General features: G+C 42.3%; 1 protein-coding gene across 1 annotated transcript; it reads right to left on the reverse strand.

Moving 5' to 3' along the window:
- Positions 1–3,217: 3,217 nt before the first annotated feature.
- BCL2L10 (BCL2 like 10) lies at positions 3,218–9,718 on the reverse strand. The gene is made up of 2 exons (XM_030578691.1): positions 9,290–9,718; positions 3,218–4,412 (listed from the first exon to the last, which is right to left on the reverse strand). Exons 1-2 carry the CDS (start codon positions 9,692–9,694, stop codon positions 4,281–4,283), a joined length of 537 nt encoding a protein of 178 aa, XP_030434551.1. The 5' UTR covers positions 9,695–9,718; the 3' UTR covers positions 3,218–4,280.
- Between the last annotated feature and the right edge of the window lie 4,134 nt (positions 9,719–13,852).

Genomic DNA, 13,852 nt, shown 5'->3' on the forward strand with positions numbered 1-13,852 from the left:
TACAATGCTGCTGTAGTAAAGAGAAAACAGCACCATGTAGAGTAAAGAGAATAGCTACGTACTCTCTTTCTCAGCACCTTAGTAATAAGACAATAGTCCTCCAAATGATATTCACATTACATCTTTTGATCTTTGACTACCTCTTCACCAAAGCTCTGCCATTCTAGTAGGATTCGAGAAACAAAATTATATTCACTTTCCTTGCTCTCAACTTACATTTTTGCCTTTGACTCCCTTATGGATTATCAGCAAACATCCTTTGTGCCGAAACAGCGCATGGAGAATACTCCATGAGACTGTCATCAAAGCATAAGCCACACTTCACTTCTAATGGAATAAAAAAATGTTTATTGTGAAGGCTAGTTGTGGCTTCATTCAAGGACATTTCCAGACTCTGGGTCATAATGGACATTTACTACTTTGCTCCACTGCCATACTGTAGCGATCAGCAAAATAAGTTCTCGGGTTTTGTCTGTGTGGCTTGCCTCGTCTAAAATTAAGAATTTCATGCAAGATTTTGTGACCAAATGCATCCCTGTATTCACACCCTACACACTATTGTAATAATCTTTTTATAAAATATGATTTGTTTGGTTTCAAATAATACCTCACAACTCACTGGTCAATACTATCATACTGAAATGTACATAGCAACATTATATGTAAAGTTATGAATTGCCCCTGTATGATGTTCGCACATGTTCAAACCCAGGAAGCCTGACTAGGTAGAAGTTGTTAAACAGGTCTAGCCTAGACAAAGAAATGTGTTTATCTCAATTTACATATAAGCAGTAAACAGGAGATGGGGGACAGCAACAAGGGTAAACTAGTTTCTCCAGAACAAAGAACAAGCTGATGCCTCCAGCCCAGTGGTTTTCAAACTGCGGGTCGCTACCCAGTACTGGGTCACGGAATGTAAGGCAATGGGTCAGCACTGCCAAGAGGGCCGTTAAAAGTCCTATCAGTAGTGGTGCTGCGTGCATCCTTTTTGTAGTTAATTTTTGTCCCCCATAGTTAAAATTAATCCAGTGCTGTATTTAAATGGAGCTGTTTGGGAGGCTGCTGGAGATTGACCTCTCATAGGGCTAAGGAGAGAGTCGGCCAGTGCAGCACACACACATTGGAGAAAGTTTGTAATTGAGAGTGTGTTGAGGTCACCCTGCAGTTAGTAGCCATGGCTGTGGGGGTCAGAGTTGCTGGATCAGGACTGCAGCTATACCTAGACACTCAGGATAGGACTGGCATGCTGTTTGTGTAACTCCCAACCTTGGCCACTCAAACAGCAAAGTATGGTAAGGCAGCCTCGGTTGCAGGGCAGGTAATGACAACCCTTCACTGGTCTGGGCTGCATATTGGAATGTGAGCATTTTATTTTTGCCCAACTCAAAATATGAGCAGAAGGGACAGGACCCAGGTTATAAATATTTCCATTCTGTATTTAACCAAAAAAAGTAGTTTACATAATAGCTCTATATGTAAAGTTAATTAGTTTTTGTCACTGATCACATGATATTCCAGTTACAGAAAACATAGGGAAGTACGCAGGTGACCTATTTTGGGAAACCACCATTATTTCCTTGTGTTATTCTCACTTACTGATAAGTAACCTGTTTTGGGCACTACAACTGCAATTACCAGTAAATGTGGTTTGGCACAAGTTTAACTACTCCTTTCCTCCAGAGGAAGTCTAAGGTGATCAATGGGCAGGTTTGCACATGGAGCAAGTATTTCAATTATGAACCAAGGGAAGGGACCACACCTTTGTCATAAGCAAATTAGATGCCTTGAACAATAAGGCCTCAATCTATTATTGACACTGAATGAACAGGGTTAGAGATTAGAAAACAAGTACACATTTTTATTCTGAATGAACAGCACTGAGGGGGAGATATTCACTCCATCCTCTCTGGAACTTGCCAACTCTAACAAAAAGGCAATAGTATTTATTCAGTCTCCCTGCATTTTTATTCATGGCTAGCATAACAGAATTCTACACTGGATATAAATTACAATGCAGGGTTCTCAATACTAGAGAGTAGCACTAGGGAAACAGCTCTCCACTATTACCTCATTTACCCTCCTTCACAAGCACCTTGGCATTAACCACAGAGAGAAGCGAAGGGTAGAGCAGTTGCAATAGTTTATTGCAATTTCTTAGTTTTTGCTTAACCAACGGCCACCAAAACTTCACCGTGAAACTTGTTTACCTTTGCACAGCAAAACAATACTCTGGGAGCAACAGGATTTTGGTTTTTCGGAGAGGAGGTTAGGCAATATTTGGAACAAGGGTGGCAGAAGAATAACTACCCAGTGTGCGAAATGCTGGTAAGAGTATATTCATCTGGGAGGATAATAGGAAAATTACTGCAGTTTTGTTTATTTTCTCTTCAGCTACACAATACTCTGGTCTCAGACAGACATTCCAGCCTCAGATTAGCCACCCCTTTGTAGTATGTGCTTTGTAACCATTTGTGTATTTATCATCTGCATAAGTGTGCAGTTTAAGAAACCCTGAAAGTTCCACAAGCATCTTACAGAATGGGGCCTGGAGAGTATTTTAAACATGTTAAGCCTAAGGCCTTGAAGAACTTCAGCCAATAAAGTTTTAGATGGGTTTAAACTCTTTAAACCCCACCAAGTAGGGAGGAAGGGGAGATAAGGGGTAGAACCCAAGTGGTCTGTCTTTAATGCATGTTTATCTCTACATAGTGCCTAGCACAATAATCAGGGTTCTTAAGTAATAATGATAAACTGCTGCCTCCATGCAAGACTTACCAGCACTACTTCATGCTTTTCATTTTCTGTTCTTAATTGAGCTCTATCCTCCTAGCACAGGAATCTGGACAATAAAAAATAGCTTGGTGCAATGCAGGCCAGTACTGAAGAATACTTTTCCTCACTGTTTTTCTGAATCCTTCCACCTGTGTAGTCAGTCACAGAATTATTTCCTAAGACACTATTTGTAAAAATCCTAGTCTGTAGAGATGGAAGGGCGGTGTTCTTAAGAGCCCTTCACTAAACTGAGCTGCAGGAAGTGGTTACAGATAGAACTGTTAGGAGATTGTGCACATTGCTGCAAAGCCACAAGCTCCCTTTTGTTTGCTGTCAAAAAACAGTCAAAAATGATAGAGTTAAGTTTATGCATCCAGGTGAACGGTTAATGTTCATGTTTCAAACAGGTATGCCAGTCATCTGAATAAATCCAGGAAGATTTAACTCTTTAAAATAAAAATACTTAATAGCATTTATTCACCATATTAAGTCACCACAGAAACTGTACAAGCTGAAAGTAACCCAGGAAAGTTAAAAGCTACTAGAAACAGTAGAAAGACATACACAGCTTGTTAAAAACAGACTAACACTGTTAGATCAAGGAGACAATGGTTGATATACACTAGAGAGATCATGAGAACCTGTATTCAAAATGAAATTTCAAACAAAAATAAAGATGTCATGGCTACAAGTATTATACAATGATAAATACTTCAAAAATATATTAAGATATATGGAAATTCTGATTTGACAGGGAAATCCAGAGAAATTCCAGCCTTCACTGATTTCCAAATATACCAATTAAAAAAGTCTTCAATAGTTAAATTCCTTTCAGTCAGAACAGATTTTGCAGCCATTTCTGCTTTTATATCAGTCCTCACCTATTTGTAGTGTAGCTGCATACTATTCTTAGTCATATTTCCTTAATATTAAGCCATAATGTTCTTTACAACATAGGTACTCATTGCTCTAGACTAACCAATGAATTGCCTCTCAGTATTATGTGCAGTGCATCACATTTGGAGTTATAAACCATGTTACATTACAGTTAGTGTTAGCTCACCTTACAGCATAGCTGAAGTTGTGTTCTAAAGTTACTCCCAATTAAACAAAATACCTTGAACAAAGGGGTTTGGTTGCGAGACTGCCACTGCTTATTCTAGCATAACATTAAATACTCTGAAGTTACAGTACATGAATGAACTATGGCAATATTTAGATTACATCTTTCAAAGAAAGAGGTTCAGAGGATGGTCAGAGCTCATAAGCAATGTGTGCATGCACAAATGGTGGTTTCGGTACATATTTTCATTTGTGCTGTTACTGGGTAGCAAGTAAAGCAGTTTGTAGCCAAGGATGTGGTAAGATGACAATTCTCCAAGCCAGTTTAAAAAATATAAAAACTTCTATCTTCTTAAAGAGTCAATCCTATAGAAAATAGACTGAAATCTAATTGGCAAGTTGGCAGTTTGTAGAGTACTTTCCATTGCAACATCCATTGGATCAGCCTATCGTACAGCCAAGAGAACAGCTAACCCTGCTAGTCCAAACCCTGCTGCTGCCATGATAGCACTGCTTATGGTACTGCTCTGGTCAGTTGGTTGAGAGCCATGTCCATTGAAGAAGTGACAGAAGCCATCCTAGAAAAGCAAAAGAAAGTGAGAATTTGAGTTTACTTGGGGTAAAGCAAAGACAACCATGCTTTGTTATTTCAGTTGTTCACTACTTTGAATACCATACAGATATTTAGAAGACAGATATTGGTACATATGGTTTGCGATGCAACCACCATCTTCCTAGATGGAGACATTTAGTATGTCACGAGCCTATTTTTGCCTTTTTTTCCTTCTTAATGCCAGTCTCTGAACAGAGGTGGTTGTATTTTTTCCTTCATTCAAGTCTGGGAGAATATTTGAAACAGTGCACGGAAATTTCCACTTGAGATAGAAGTCTTAAGGCGGCCCCTTCTCCCAGTTCCATGCATGATTCTGATTACACATGCTATTTGGAAAGTCTGCAAGTAACTCAATTCAGAGTTGACCTATGACAGAATGAAGCTGGCAGCTGCTCTTCCAGATCTTTATTCATGATAATCAAGAGTGGCAGTAATACAACACCAGATGGTCATGTTTGAACTCTGTTTGGCAGATATCTACATAAACAAGTTATGCTCTTAAAGTGTAAAGAATAAAGTTCCGGAAGAAATTAATTTGTGCAAACAGTTTGTCATTTACCAAAAAATGCATTGTTTACATTTTAGCCAACAGCCATATTTCAATTAGCATTCAGGTGAGCAAGTGATCACTTAAAAAACCAAACTCCCTCCCCCCCCCAAACCCACCCCCACAAAGTAATGAAGCCAAAGGCTCTTAGAAAGAAAGCTGTATTCCTATTCATACCAGCATCAAATGATCAGTATTATTTAAAACGAGGTTTAAAAGATTGTGGAATACCTAGCATTTAGTTCTGAAATGCAGAGATATTCAATTTCAGACATTTTAAACAATCATTCTGACTGTTCTCCAGATGTGTATTCCAAGTACAATAGAAAACTCTGCTTTGAGTCATTTACAATGACTTTGAATAAATTATTATTAAAAAACTGACCAATTATATACCCAGAGTGTCTCATTAATGCAACGACAGTTCTGGAAGCAAGTGGGGAACACTGGGTACATCAAAGGAATCAAGCGTATAGCTTAGCGGTGACTTGATATACAAATGAAATTGGAGACTCACATGTCAGTTCTGGACTATAAATATTTGATGTTCCTACTTTGAAGTGTGTTGCTGAACTTAATACAGTAATCTGGTCTACATCTGTACTTTAAATTTTCAGTTAAGCTTAGAGCCAAATCCCTGTCCCAGCAAAGTCAATGGTAAGATTTTCACTGACTTAATAAGGGCAGGATTTGTTACAAAGGTATTAGACATGTAAATGTGTTTGCTTAGACTGATTTGAGAGCTTTAAACAAGGCAAGCCCAACAGCATGTTAGGACACTTCTAGAAAGTACATCTAGCATATTTCACATCCCTTATATCCTCAGTATGTTACCTGTTAGTTAAAATATCTGCTAAAACACAAAGTTCAGGCAAACACAGGGTCTTCTCTTAATTTAAAGAAGGGCATAGCATTTGAGTACTTCACAGTGCACACAAGCTTATTTGCATATTAACAGAAACAACTTAAAGCTACATTGTGGCTTTGAAATGTTACTTGTTGATTGCTTAACATTCACAGAGACTAATAAATGACGTTCCTGGAACCCTTGCCCAAATTCTTTCATTCATTATATAATCAGACTTCAGCAGACTCTGCCTGGAAAAAAAACAGATGTTCGTTCCCCTTTTAGGTTTTATTTGAAAATGGAGATCTGAATGCTTATTTCTATGAATTATTCCACCTCTAGTATTATGGCATTTTGAAGTTGATGATGCATTGTATCAGCAGAAAATCTAGTCCCATATCCAACCTGACAATAGCCAGTATCAGATGCTTGAAAGAAAACCTATAAGGATTTTCAACCTATGTCTTCACTGCAGAGTTAGCTTGGGTGTGAGTAACTGCACTACAAACTGGTACCAAGTTCCTGGGTTGACACCGGTGCTGCACTTAGGGTGACCAGATGTTCCAATTTTAAAGGAACAGTCCTGATTTTTGGGTCTCTCTTGTATAGACTCCTATAACCACCTCCCCATCCTGATTTTTTAAACCATGCTATCTGGTCACCCTAGTGGCACACACCTAGGTCTGTTGCTAGGAATTCTGGGGACATATCCCATGGTTCTTTGTACTGCAGTAGGCACAGCTCCTGATTCTTTCCCAATGAACTGTGAGAGAACTTGTCTGTTCTGGGCACATGGAGGAATTGTGGGAAGGAACTGAAACTATCAGCACTTGGGCTGTGTTGTAACTGCAAAGTGGGTTTGTTACCAGCCCAAAAAAGCAGCTCGTCTCCAACCCACACACCCCAACTATATCAGCTAGCCCAGATTGAAAACACAACTAAATTCAGGCGAAAGGTTTGTGTGCATTTTCTTGAGTGTTGGCATCAACCCTCTCCAGAGCCCAGGCAATTCTGCTGTGAAGATATACCCATGTATGGTGGTCACATTAATATTAAAGTCCAATGAGGAGAAGAAGCAAATTTTCCCTATCATTTAGTGGCTGAATTATGCCTTGAAGCATGAGGGTGCGCAGCCTTTTTAATACGGATCTTCTATAATGTAGGAGTGGATGTTCTTATTAAATGAAGCATTCAATTTTTTAATCCTACTAAATTTTAGATTCAACTCCATGGCAATGGACTTCCACAAGATTGCTTTCTCTTACCTTGTAATTTCATTGGGAGTTCTATTTTGAAATACACCCAGTTTAATTTATGTAAGAAATAGAACACCAGTTATATCCCCTCTACTAGGATTTTGTCTCTGTGTGTCAGACTTGTATTTAAAAAAGTAACAAGTAGCAGCTTTATATTTTGTTGCAAAATGTTTTGCAGCAAGGAACTAGCCTAGGTTAAAAAAACAAACAAGCCACTTATATATGAATTAATCCCTATTCCAACCTAGTTCTGCAGTCTGACTGGGTTTCAGACCACAATGTTTGTACAAATTTAGATGTACCTTTCCGCATTTAGCAATAATTATGAAGTGCTGCTACTGTGTGAGACCACCTTTTGGTAACACCTCCTCCACTGAATTGCCTGAAATAAGACACCCTGAGTTTACCAAATATGCCCTGACTCCTCTCCAACTGGATTAGAGCAGGCAGTTTGTGCAGCTGCAATCCTGTTAGGGTTCCATCATCTAATCTCCACTAGTGGAAACAGACAGAGCCTGAGCAGTGACTATGATCCAGGGTCTCCATGAAGTCCTGCTATAGTGATAAAGCCTCATTTCTACAAGCCATCTCATATTGAGATAAAAAGCCCCAATACTTTTTTCACCAAAGGCTTCATGTCATGCATCCTATTGTTTATAGAGTGCAAACCGATTCCAGCCACCAGCTTCAACTTCACTGTTAAAACAGGGTAGGAAAGATATCAAAATCTTTTCTACATTAAAACTTCCGTCAGTTTAACTCCCATTGGTAACAAGTCCACTGGGCAACACTAATCTGTTTAATGCTTCATCACAGCTAGCCAAGATATAACTTCAGTTTGCGCCCCCCCCAAACCCCATTACCCGCAGAGCGTACACTACCAAGAATACCATACAAAGAAACAGGAGATTAAGAATTTAGTTAGTGAAGTGTTACACTCCACTCTCCCAGTTTTCATAAGCAAATTAAGTTATGAGACTAGACAATGACAAGTTATCTAAATATCCCACAGTTTATAAGTCACTATGGCAGTCTCTACACTACAATGCATAGCCACATTGGCAAGACACACTTCAAATTTTTGACACTAATTTTAAAATGCTGGTTCTGCTGGATAGAAATGGGTCTGCAGCATTCAACACTCATTCTAGAAAACACTGTATCTATATTAACAAGCTTGGAAGCTGTAATTCACCATTGGTGCAAGCAGCAGTAGCACTGCGACACAGGAAGAACTTTAGTGTTACTAATATCTCATCTACATTAGAATATCCACTATGGATAAATAATTATGTTATTAGTGTGTACAAGGTAGTGCAGTGCTGTGTCTTGTGTCCTTTCTTGCAATGGGTGTTTAATTTATCTCAGCAACCCCATCTATGCTAGTGACACAAAACTGGTTTGTCAAAGCACTGCATGACCTCAGTTGTCCCACATGACTGAAAATCCCAGATCCCATCTGCATTAAATAGAGCTGTGCTAGGAAGTGTTCCCACCTCCAGTGTGGACAAGATCTAGTTTGGGTAAAATTGTTTGAAATTAAGCATAGCCTGGCATGTGAAGCCAGCAGACCCCTAGACTACAGTATGTCGGACTATCAGTAACAAAGGTTCCCTCCCGCCCCCCAAGTGGGGAAAGGTGGTTTGGTAAATGGACTGCCTAGGGAGATCAGGGAAGCTCTTTCACTAGAAGATGGTTTAAACACAACAAATCCTACATCTTAGCAGCAGGTTCCACAAGAGGACGCTTGCAGTCCCGTCTAACCGTGAGGGTCTATGATTCGAGAGAGAGGGAAGGACGAAACACAGCGGGGTCAGGGAAGCTCCAGGCCACAGCATCCTCCCCAGGGCCTGGGACTGCAGAGCTCCCATATATGGGAAGATCCCCAGCCGCGCGTGCAGACTGAGTCACGCTCGCGCTGTACCCCAGTGCGCGGGGGGCGGCTGCTGCCCCCGGGAAGGCCCTGGGAGCGGAGCGCGCTGCGCTGGGGAAGGGGCCCGGTCCCCGGAGGGGCTCTCTCCAGCGGGCAGTCAGCACCGGCCAGGCGGAGCCCGCCAGCAGCGGAACGGGAGGGTTTCTATGCTTAGCTCGCGGCTCAGGTCGGAGCCCCCCCAGCAGGCGGCAGCCCCCTCGCCAAGGCGGGACCACGCGGCCCCGGGAGCCCTGCCGCTCTCCAGCCCGGCCTGCCTTACCCAGCCGCCGTGCGCCTCCAGCCACTCGCGCTTCTCCTCGGCCAGGTAGGAGGCCAGCACCTCGGCCAAGCGGCCCGCCTCCTCCCGGCTGCCCTGCTCGGCCAGCGCCGCCGCCAGGCTCCCCGCGAACACCACCAGCGCCAGCACCCGGCCCCAGTTCAGGCCGCCCTCCGCCTCCAGCTGCTCCGCCACGCGGCTCAGCAGCGCCGCCGGCTCCCGGCGCTCGTCCAGGGCCAGCGGGCGGCAGGCGCGGAAGAAGGGCCGCTCCCGGCTCTCCAGCTCGCTGGCCACCCGCCGCAGCGTCTCGGCCGCGGGGCTGGGCGGCGGCAGCGCCGCGTCCCCCAGGCGGTGCTGGAAGTAGTCGCCCAACAGCAGCGCCGTCTGCTCCTTCAGCGAGCCCGGCATGGCTGAGCCCCCAGCCCCGCCGCCGCGGACTAAGCAGCCACCCCCCGCCCCCGCAGCGCCCACGTGTCCCCGGCATTGTCCGCCCCGCCCCGCCCCGGCCCGGCCCGGCAGGCAGCGGCTCCCAGACGGCCGGTAGGGGGCGCGTCCTGAGGCTCCTGGCCCTGGCCGGCGGTGGGTACCTGGGCACGAGGGGTCCGTGTCCTGCCCCTGGACATGGGGCGGATGGATACCTGGGCACTAAGGAGCCGCCTTCCACCCTAGGGGTGGGTACCCGGGCACTAGGGACCTGTGTCCTGCCCCGGCGGCAAGTACCCGGGCACTAGGCGGCTGTGTCCTGCCCTGGGAACGTGGCAGGAGGGTTCCCGGGCGCTAGAAGGGCCAGGGAGATGACTTTGTATTTGATAAATGTTCACCATGCACCTAATAGTAACGGACCTTTTCAGTGCTTATTACAATACTCTAGCTTATTAATACTGTTTCTAAACTAAACTGTCAGGCAGCAAACATGGTAACTTTCCTGCCATATTAAAAACAATCTAGTCTGAGTCTTCCCTCGCAACTGGCTTATACACAGGTTTTGTACTGGTATAACTTTGTTGGTTAGGGATGTGATTTTTTTTTTAACCAACATGATTATAACCCCTAGGGTGGCTGCAGTTGTACAGACATTCCCTTTCCTGCACAGGAATAAGCTATATAGGTACTACATCCATACTTAATTCTTGAAACCAGTATCGTTAAACCAGTTCAGTTTTTGTGCATAGACAAATCCTCACTTTATCCCCATGTAAATCAAGAGTAAGAGGGGAGCCATGCTCATTGTTTCTTGGTGGTTCAATTCACAGCTGTGAACCTTCAGATTTATTTATATGCTAGATCCTGTTCCCAGGAAAAGTGAAGGGAGCAGGATTTGACCCGTAAAAATAACATACATATGCACTACAGAAATGTGGATGAATTTTGTAGTGACAACAGGGTTTCCGCTGCATGTTTTTACACACCCACTTCCATATTTCTCCTTCATTAGAAGCCAAACGGATGTGATTGCACTTACACATCCTTGACCTGGCTGACATCTTTGGAAAATAACGCACCAAATACCCAGCAACCACCTGGACTCTTGTAAATGCCAGGAAACATACTGGATTCTTTTTTGACAAATATCAAAGTGAAATTAATCATGTGAAATGTAAACTAATTGCATTTACTTATAAAAAAGGGAGGCAAGAGGAGCTACTTATGATATAAAATGTCAAAGCATTATCTTAGTCAGGTGTTGTCAAAAAGCTGTGGGTCATAGGATAAAAACTATTACATTAAAAAAAGTGAGAGATGAAAACAGTTTCCAGAATTATGAACAAATTAATGGTTGAAAATCTCTATGTGTCTGTTATTTATTTCCAGATCCACAGACAATCCAGATGTATTTACTGTATAGGTCAGTTGTCGCACACAATCTGGGGTGGTACCGTTAAGCCCAAGCTCAGATCTGCAGATATGCCTATAAGATTCTGGCATATATTAAAACATTACTGGTCCAATCCTGCATAGCCAAAACTGCCATTTAAATCAATGGGAATTGCAGGTGCACAAAGGAATATTGGCTGTCTGGGTTTTGCATTTACCAAAACAACACAATGACATTTTCTCTTACGTGGGCTTGTGACTAAAGCTCATACAAAATTTAGAGCTGAGTCATTTCTTCTATGAGAGCTGCTGGACCAAATTCAGAGGTGCTTTTCAAGTATCTATTTTTAGGCAAGATTAAAATAAAAGTAGTGCATTGGGTTAGTGGCTATACAGTGCAGCATATGGTGGAGAGAGAGGGAGGCAGAGAAGACTCAATATATACAAAAGTATACTCATTAGGCAGTCTTCAAATCAGAGCAACTGGATTCCTGGAGGATTGGAAGAAGGATTCAGTACCTTTCACTGTGAGGTCATGAGTTCAACTCCAGCCCAGGCTGGTAATGATCAAAATAGCTGAGAATGGCTCTTGAGAATGGAGTTGGTGGCAGTCGAGGTGTCCAATATCACTATTGTTGATAAGTGGCAATCTCAGCAAAGAGGCCAATAAGAGTAACTGACTGGGATGTACGTTGAAGTGCCCTCTCACTCCTACAGATGAACCCTTTGAAATAGGATCAAGACCCATTATAGGGCAGTTAATGTTGCTGTCTTTGCTGTACCTGTCCTGTGCAAAAGGGAAGTCTTCCATCTTGAAGACTACATTATTTTTTATGAACTGCAAATCTACTCAGATATAGTCCAAAGATATAGATATTTGGAATCAATCCTACTGCAGCTTGTTGTGGTTAGATCACTATCAAGAACTGGCCTGTTCTCCTGGGTTCATTGTCAGGGCAAACTCAGTGTAACAACCCCATATAAGGTAATTGATTTTTTACCAGGGAAGTTTAACTTGGGCTTATAAATTAAGTTTTGGATAAGAAACCTGGGATGTTACCGTTTTCTTTTCACTAGGGCAACCGCATAAAATTGTTTAAATCAGAGCTTTTCCCTGTGATTGTAAATCTTCCAGCAGGAATTTGCTATGGCATTTCCCATGGCAAGAGAGATAGCCAGTAACTACTTCTCTAGCATATTCCTGTTCCTCCCTTCCTGTTTATACATTAATTTTGTTTAACAGAACGAAGCAATGGATGTTTGACAGTGAATTGGCCCTTGATATAGCTTCCCTTTTATACTTGTACTTTGAACTTGTTTATGGTCAGCCTGCTCATTCCCTTTGCATTGTATCTCATTTACCACTGCTCCCCAACGGTGGATAGTTCTGCTTATTACAGATCTAAGTGGTATTATATATGTATAGTTACAAAGTTTTTCCTAATATTTAACCTAAATCCCTTGCTGCAGATGCTCATTACTGCTTGTCCCACCTTCAATGGACATACAAAACAATTGATCACAGTCCTCTTTAGAACAGCCTTCAAAATATTTCAAGACTATTGTCAGGTCCCCTCCCCTAGTCTTCTCATCTCAAGACTAAACATTCCTAGGGTTTTTTTAAACCTTTCCTCATAGGTCAGTTTTTCTAAACCTTTTTATCATGTTTGTTTTCCTTTGGACTCTTTCCAATTTGCCCACTTTTCCTAAAGTATTGCACCCAGAACTGGACACAGTGCTCCATTTGATGCCTCTCCAGTGCAGAGTAGAGAGACAATTACCATCTGTGTCTTACATAGAACACTCCTGTTATTACACCCTAGGAAGAGATTATACTTTTTCGCAACTGCATCACATTGTTGACTCATATTCAATTTGTGATCCATTGTAACCCCCCCCGAGTCTTTTCAGCAGTACTTCCTCTTAGCCAGTTTCCCCATTTTGTAGTTGTGCATTTGATTTTTCCTTCCTAAGTGAAATAGTTTGCACTTTCGCTATTGAATTTCAACTTGTTGAACACAGATAAGTTCTCCAATTGGTCAAGGTAATTTTGAATTCTAATACTGTCCTCCAAAGTGCTTGTAAACCCTTCCAGCTTGGTGCCATCTGCAAATTTTATAAGCGTACTCCATTATCTAAATTATTAATGAAAATATTGAATAGTACTGGACCCAGGACTGACCCTTGCAGGACCCCACTAGATACACTCTCCTTGGTTGACAGCTAGCCATTGCTAACTACTCTTTGAGTACAGTCTTTCAACCAGCTGGGCACTCCTCTTATAGTAATTTCATCTAGATCACATTTCCCTAGTTTGCTTATGAGAATATCATGCAGGATTGTGTCAAAAACCTTACTAAAATCAAGATATCTCACGTCTACTGTTCCCCTCCCCATCCACTGGTTAGGCCAGTAATCCTGTCAAAGGAGGAAGTTAGACTGGTTTTCCATGATTTCTTCTTAACAAATCCATGCTGGCTATTCCTTATAATTCCTATTATCCTCTAGGTGCTCAGAAATTCATTGTTGAATAATTTGTTCCAGTGTCCTTCCAGGTATTGGTCTATAATACCCCATGCCCTGTTTCCCTTCTTAAAGATAGGTACTATGTTTGCCCTTCTCCAGTCCTCTGGGACCTAACTCATCCTCCAGCAGTGCTCTCCTTTTTCCTTGCCAAAGGGATGGAGGAATTAGCAGATATTATGTGAGATCTGTCTCCGCAGCATTGCCTTTGCTCACTATGGCTTTTTC

This window comes from Gopherus evgoodei, chromosome 10 (assembly GCF_007399415.2).
Source record: "Gopherus evgoodei ecotype Sinaloan lineage chromosome 10, rGopEvg1_v1.p, whole genome shotgun sequence".
Classification (NCBI taxonomy): domain Eukaryota; kingdom Metazoa; phylum Chordata; order Testudines; family Testudinidae; genus Gopherus; species Gopherus evgoodei.

Coding starts and splice junctions, on each gene's coding strand:
- BCL2L10 (XM_030578691.1), bottom strand. CDS start 9,694: ATGCCGGGCTCGCTGAAGGAGCAGACGGCGCTGCTGTTGGGCGACTAC. Junction 4,413..9,289: donor TGGAGGCGCACGGCGGCTGG/GTAAGGCAGGCC, acceptor TTGCTTTTCTAG/GATGGCTTCTGTCACTTCTT.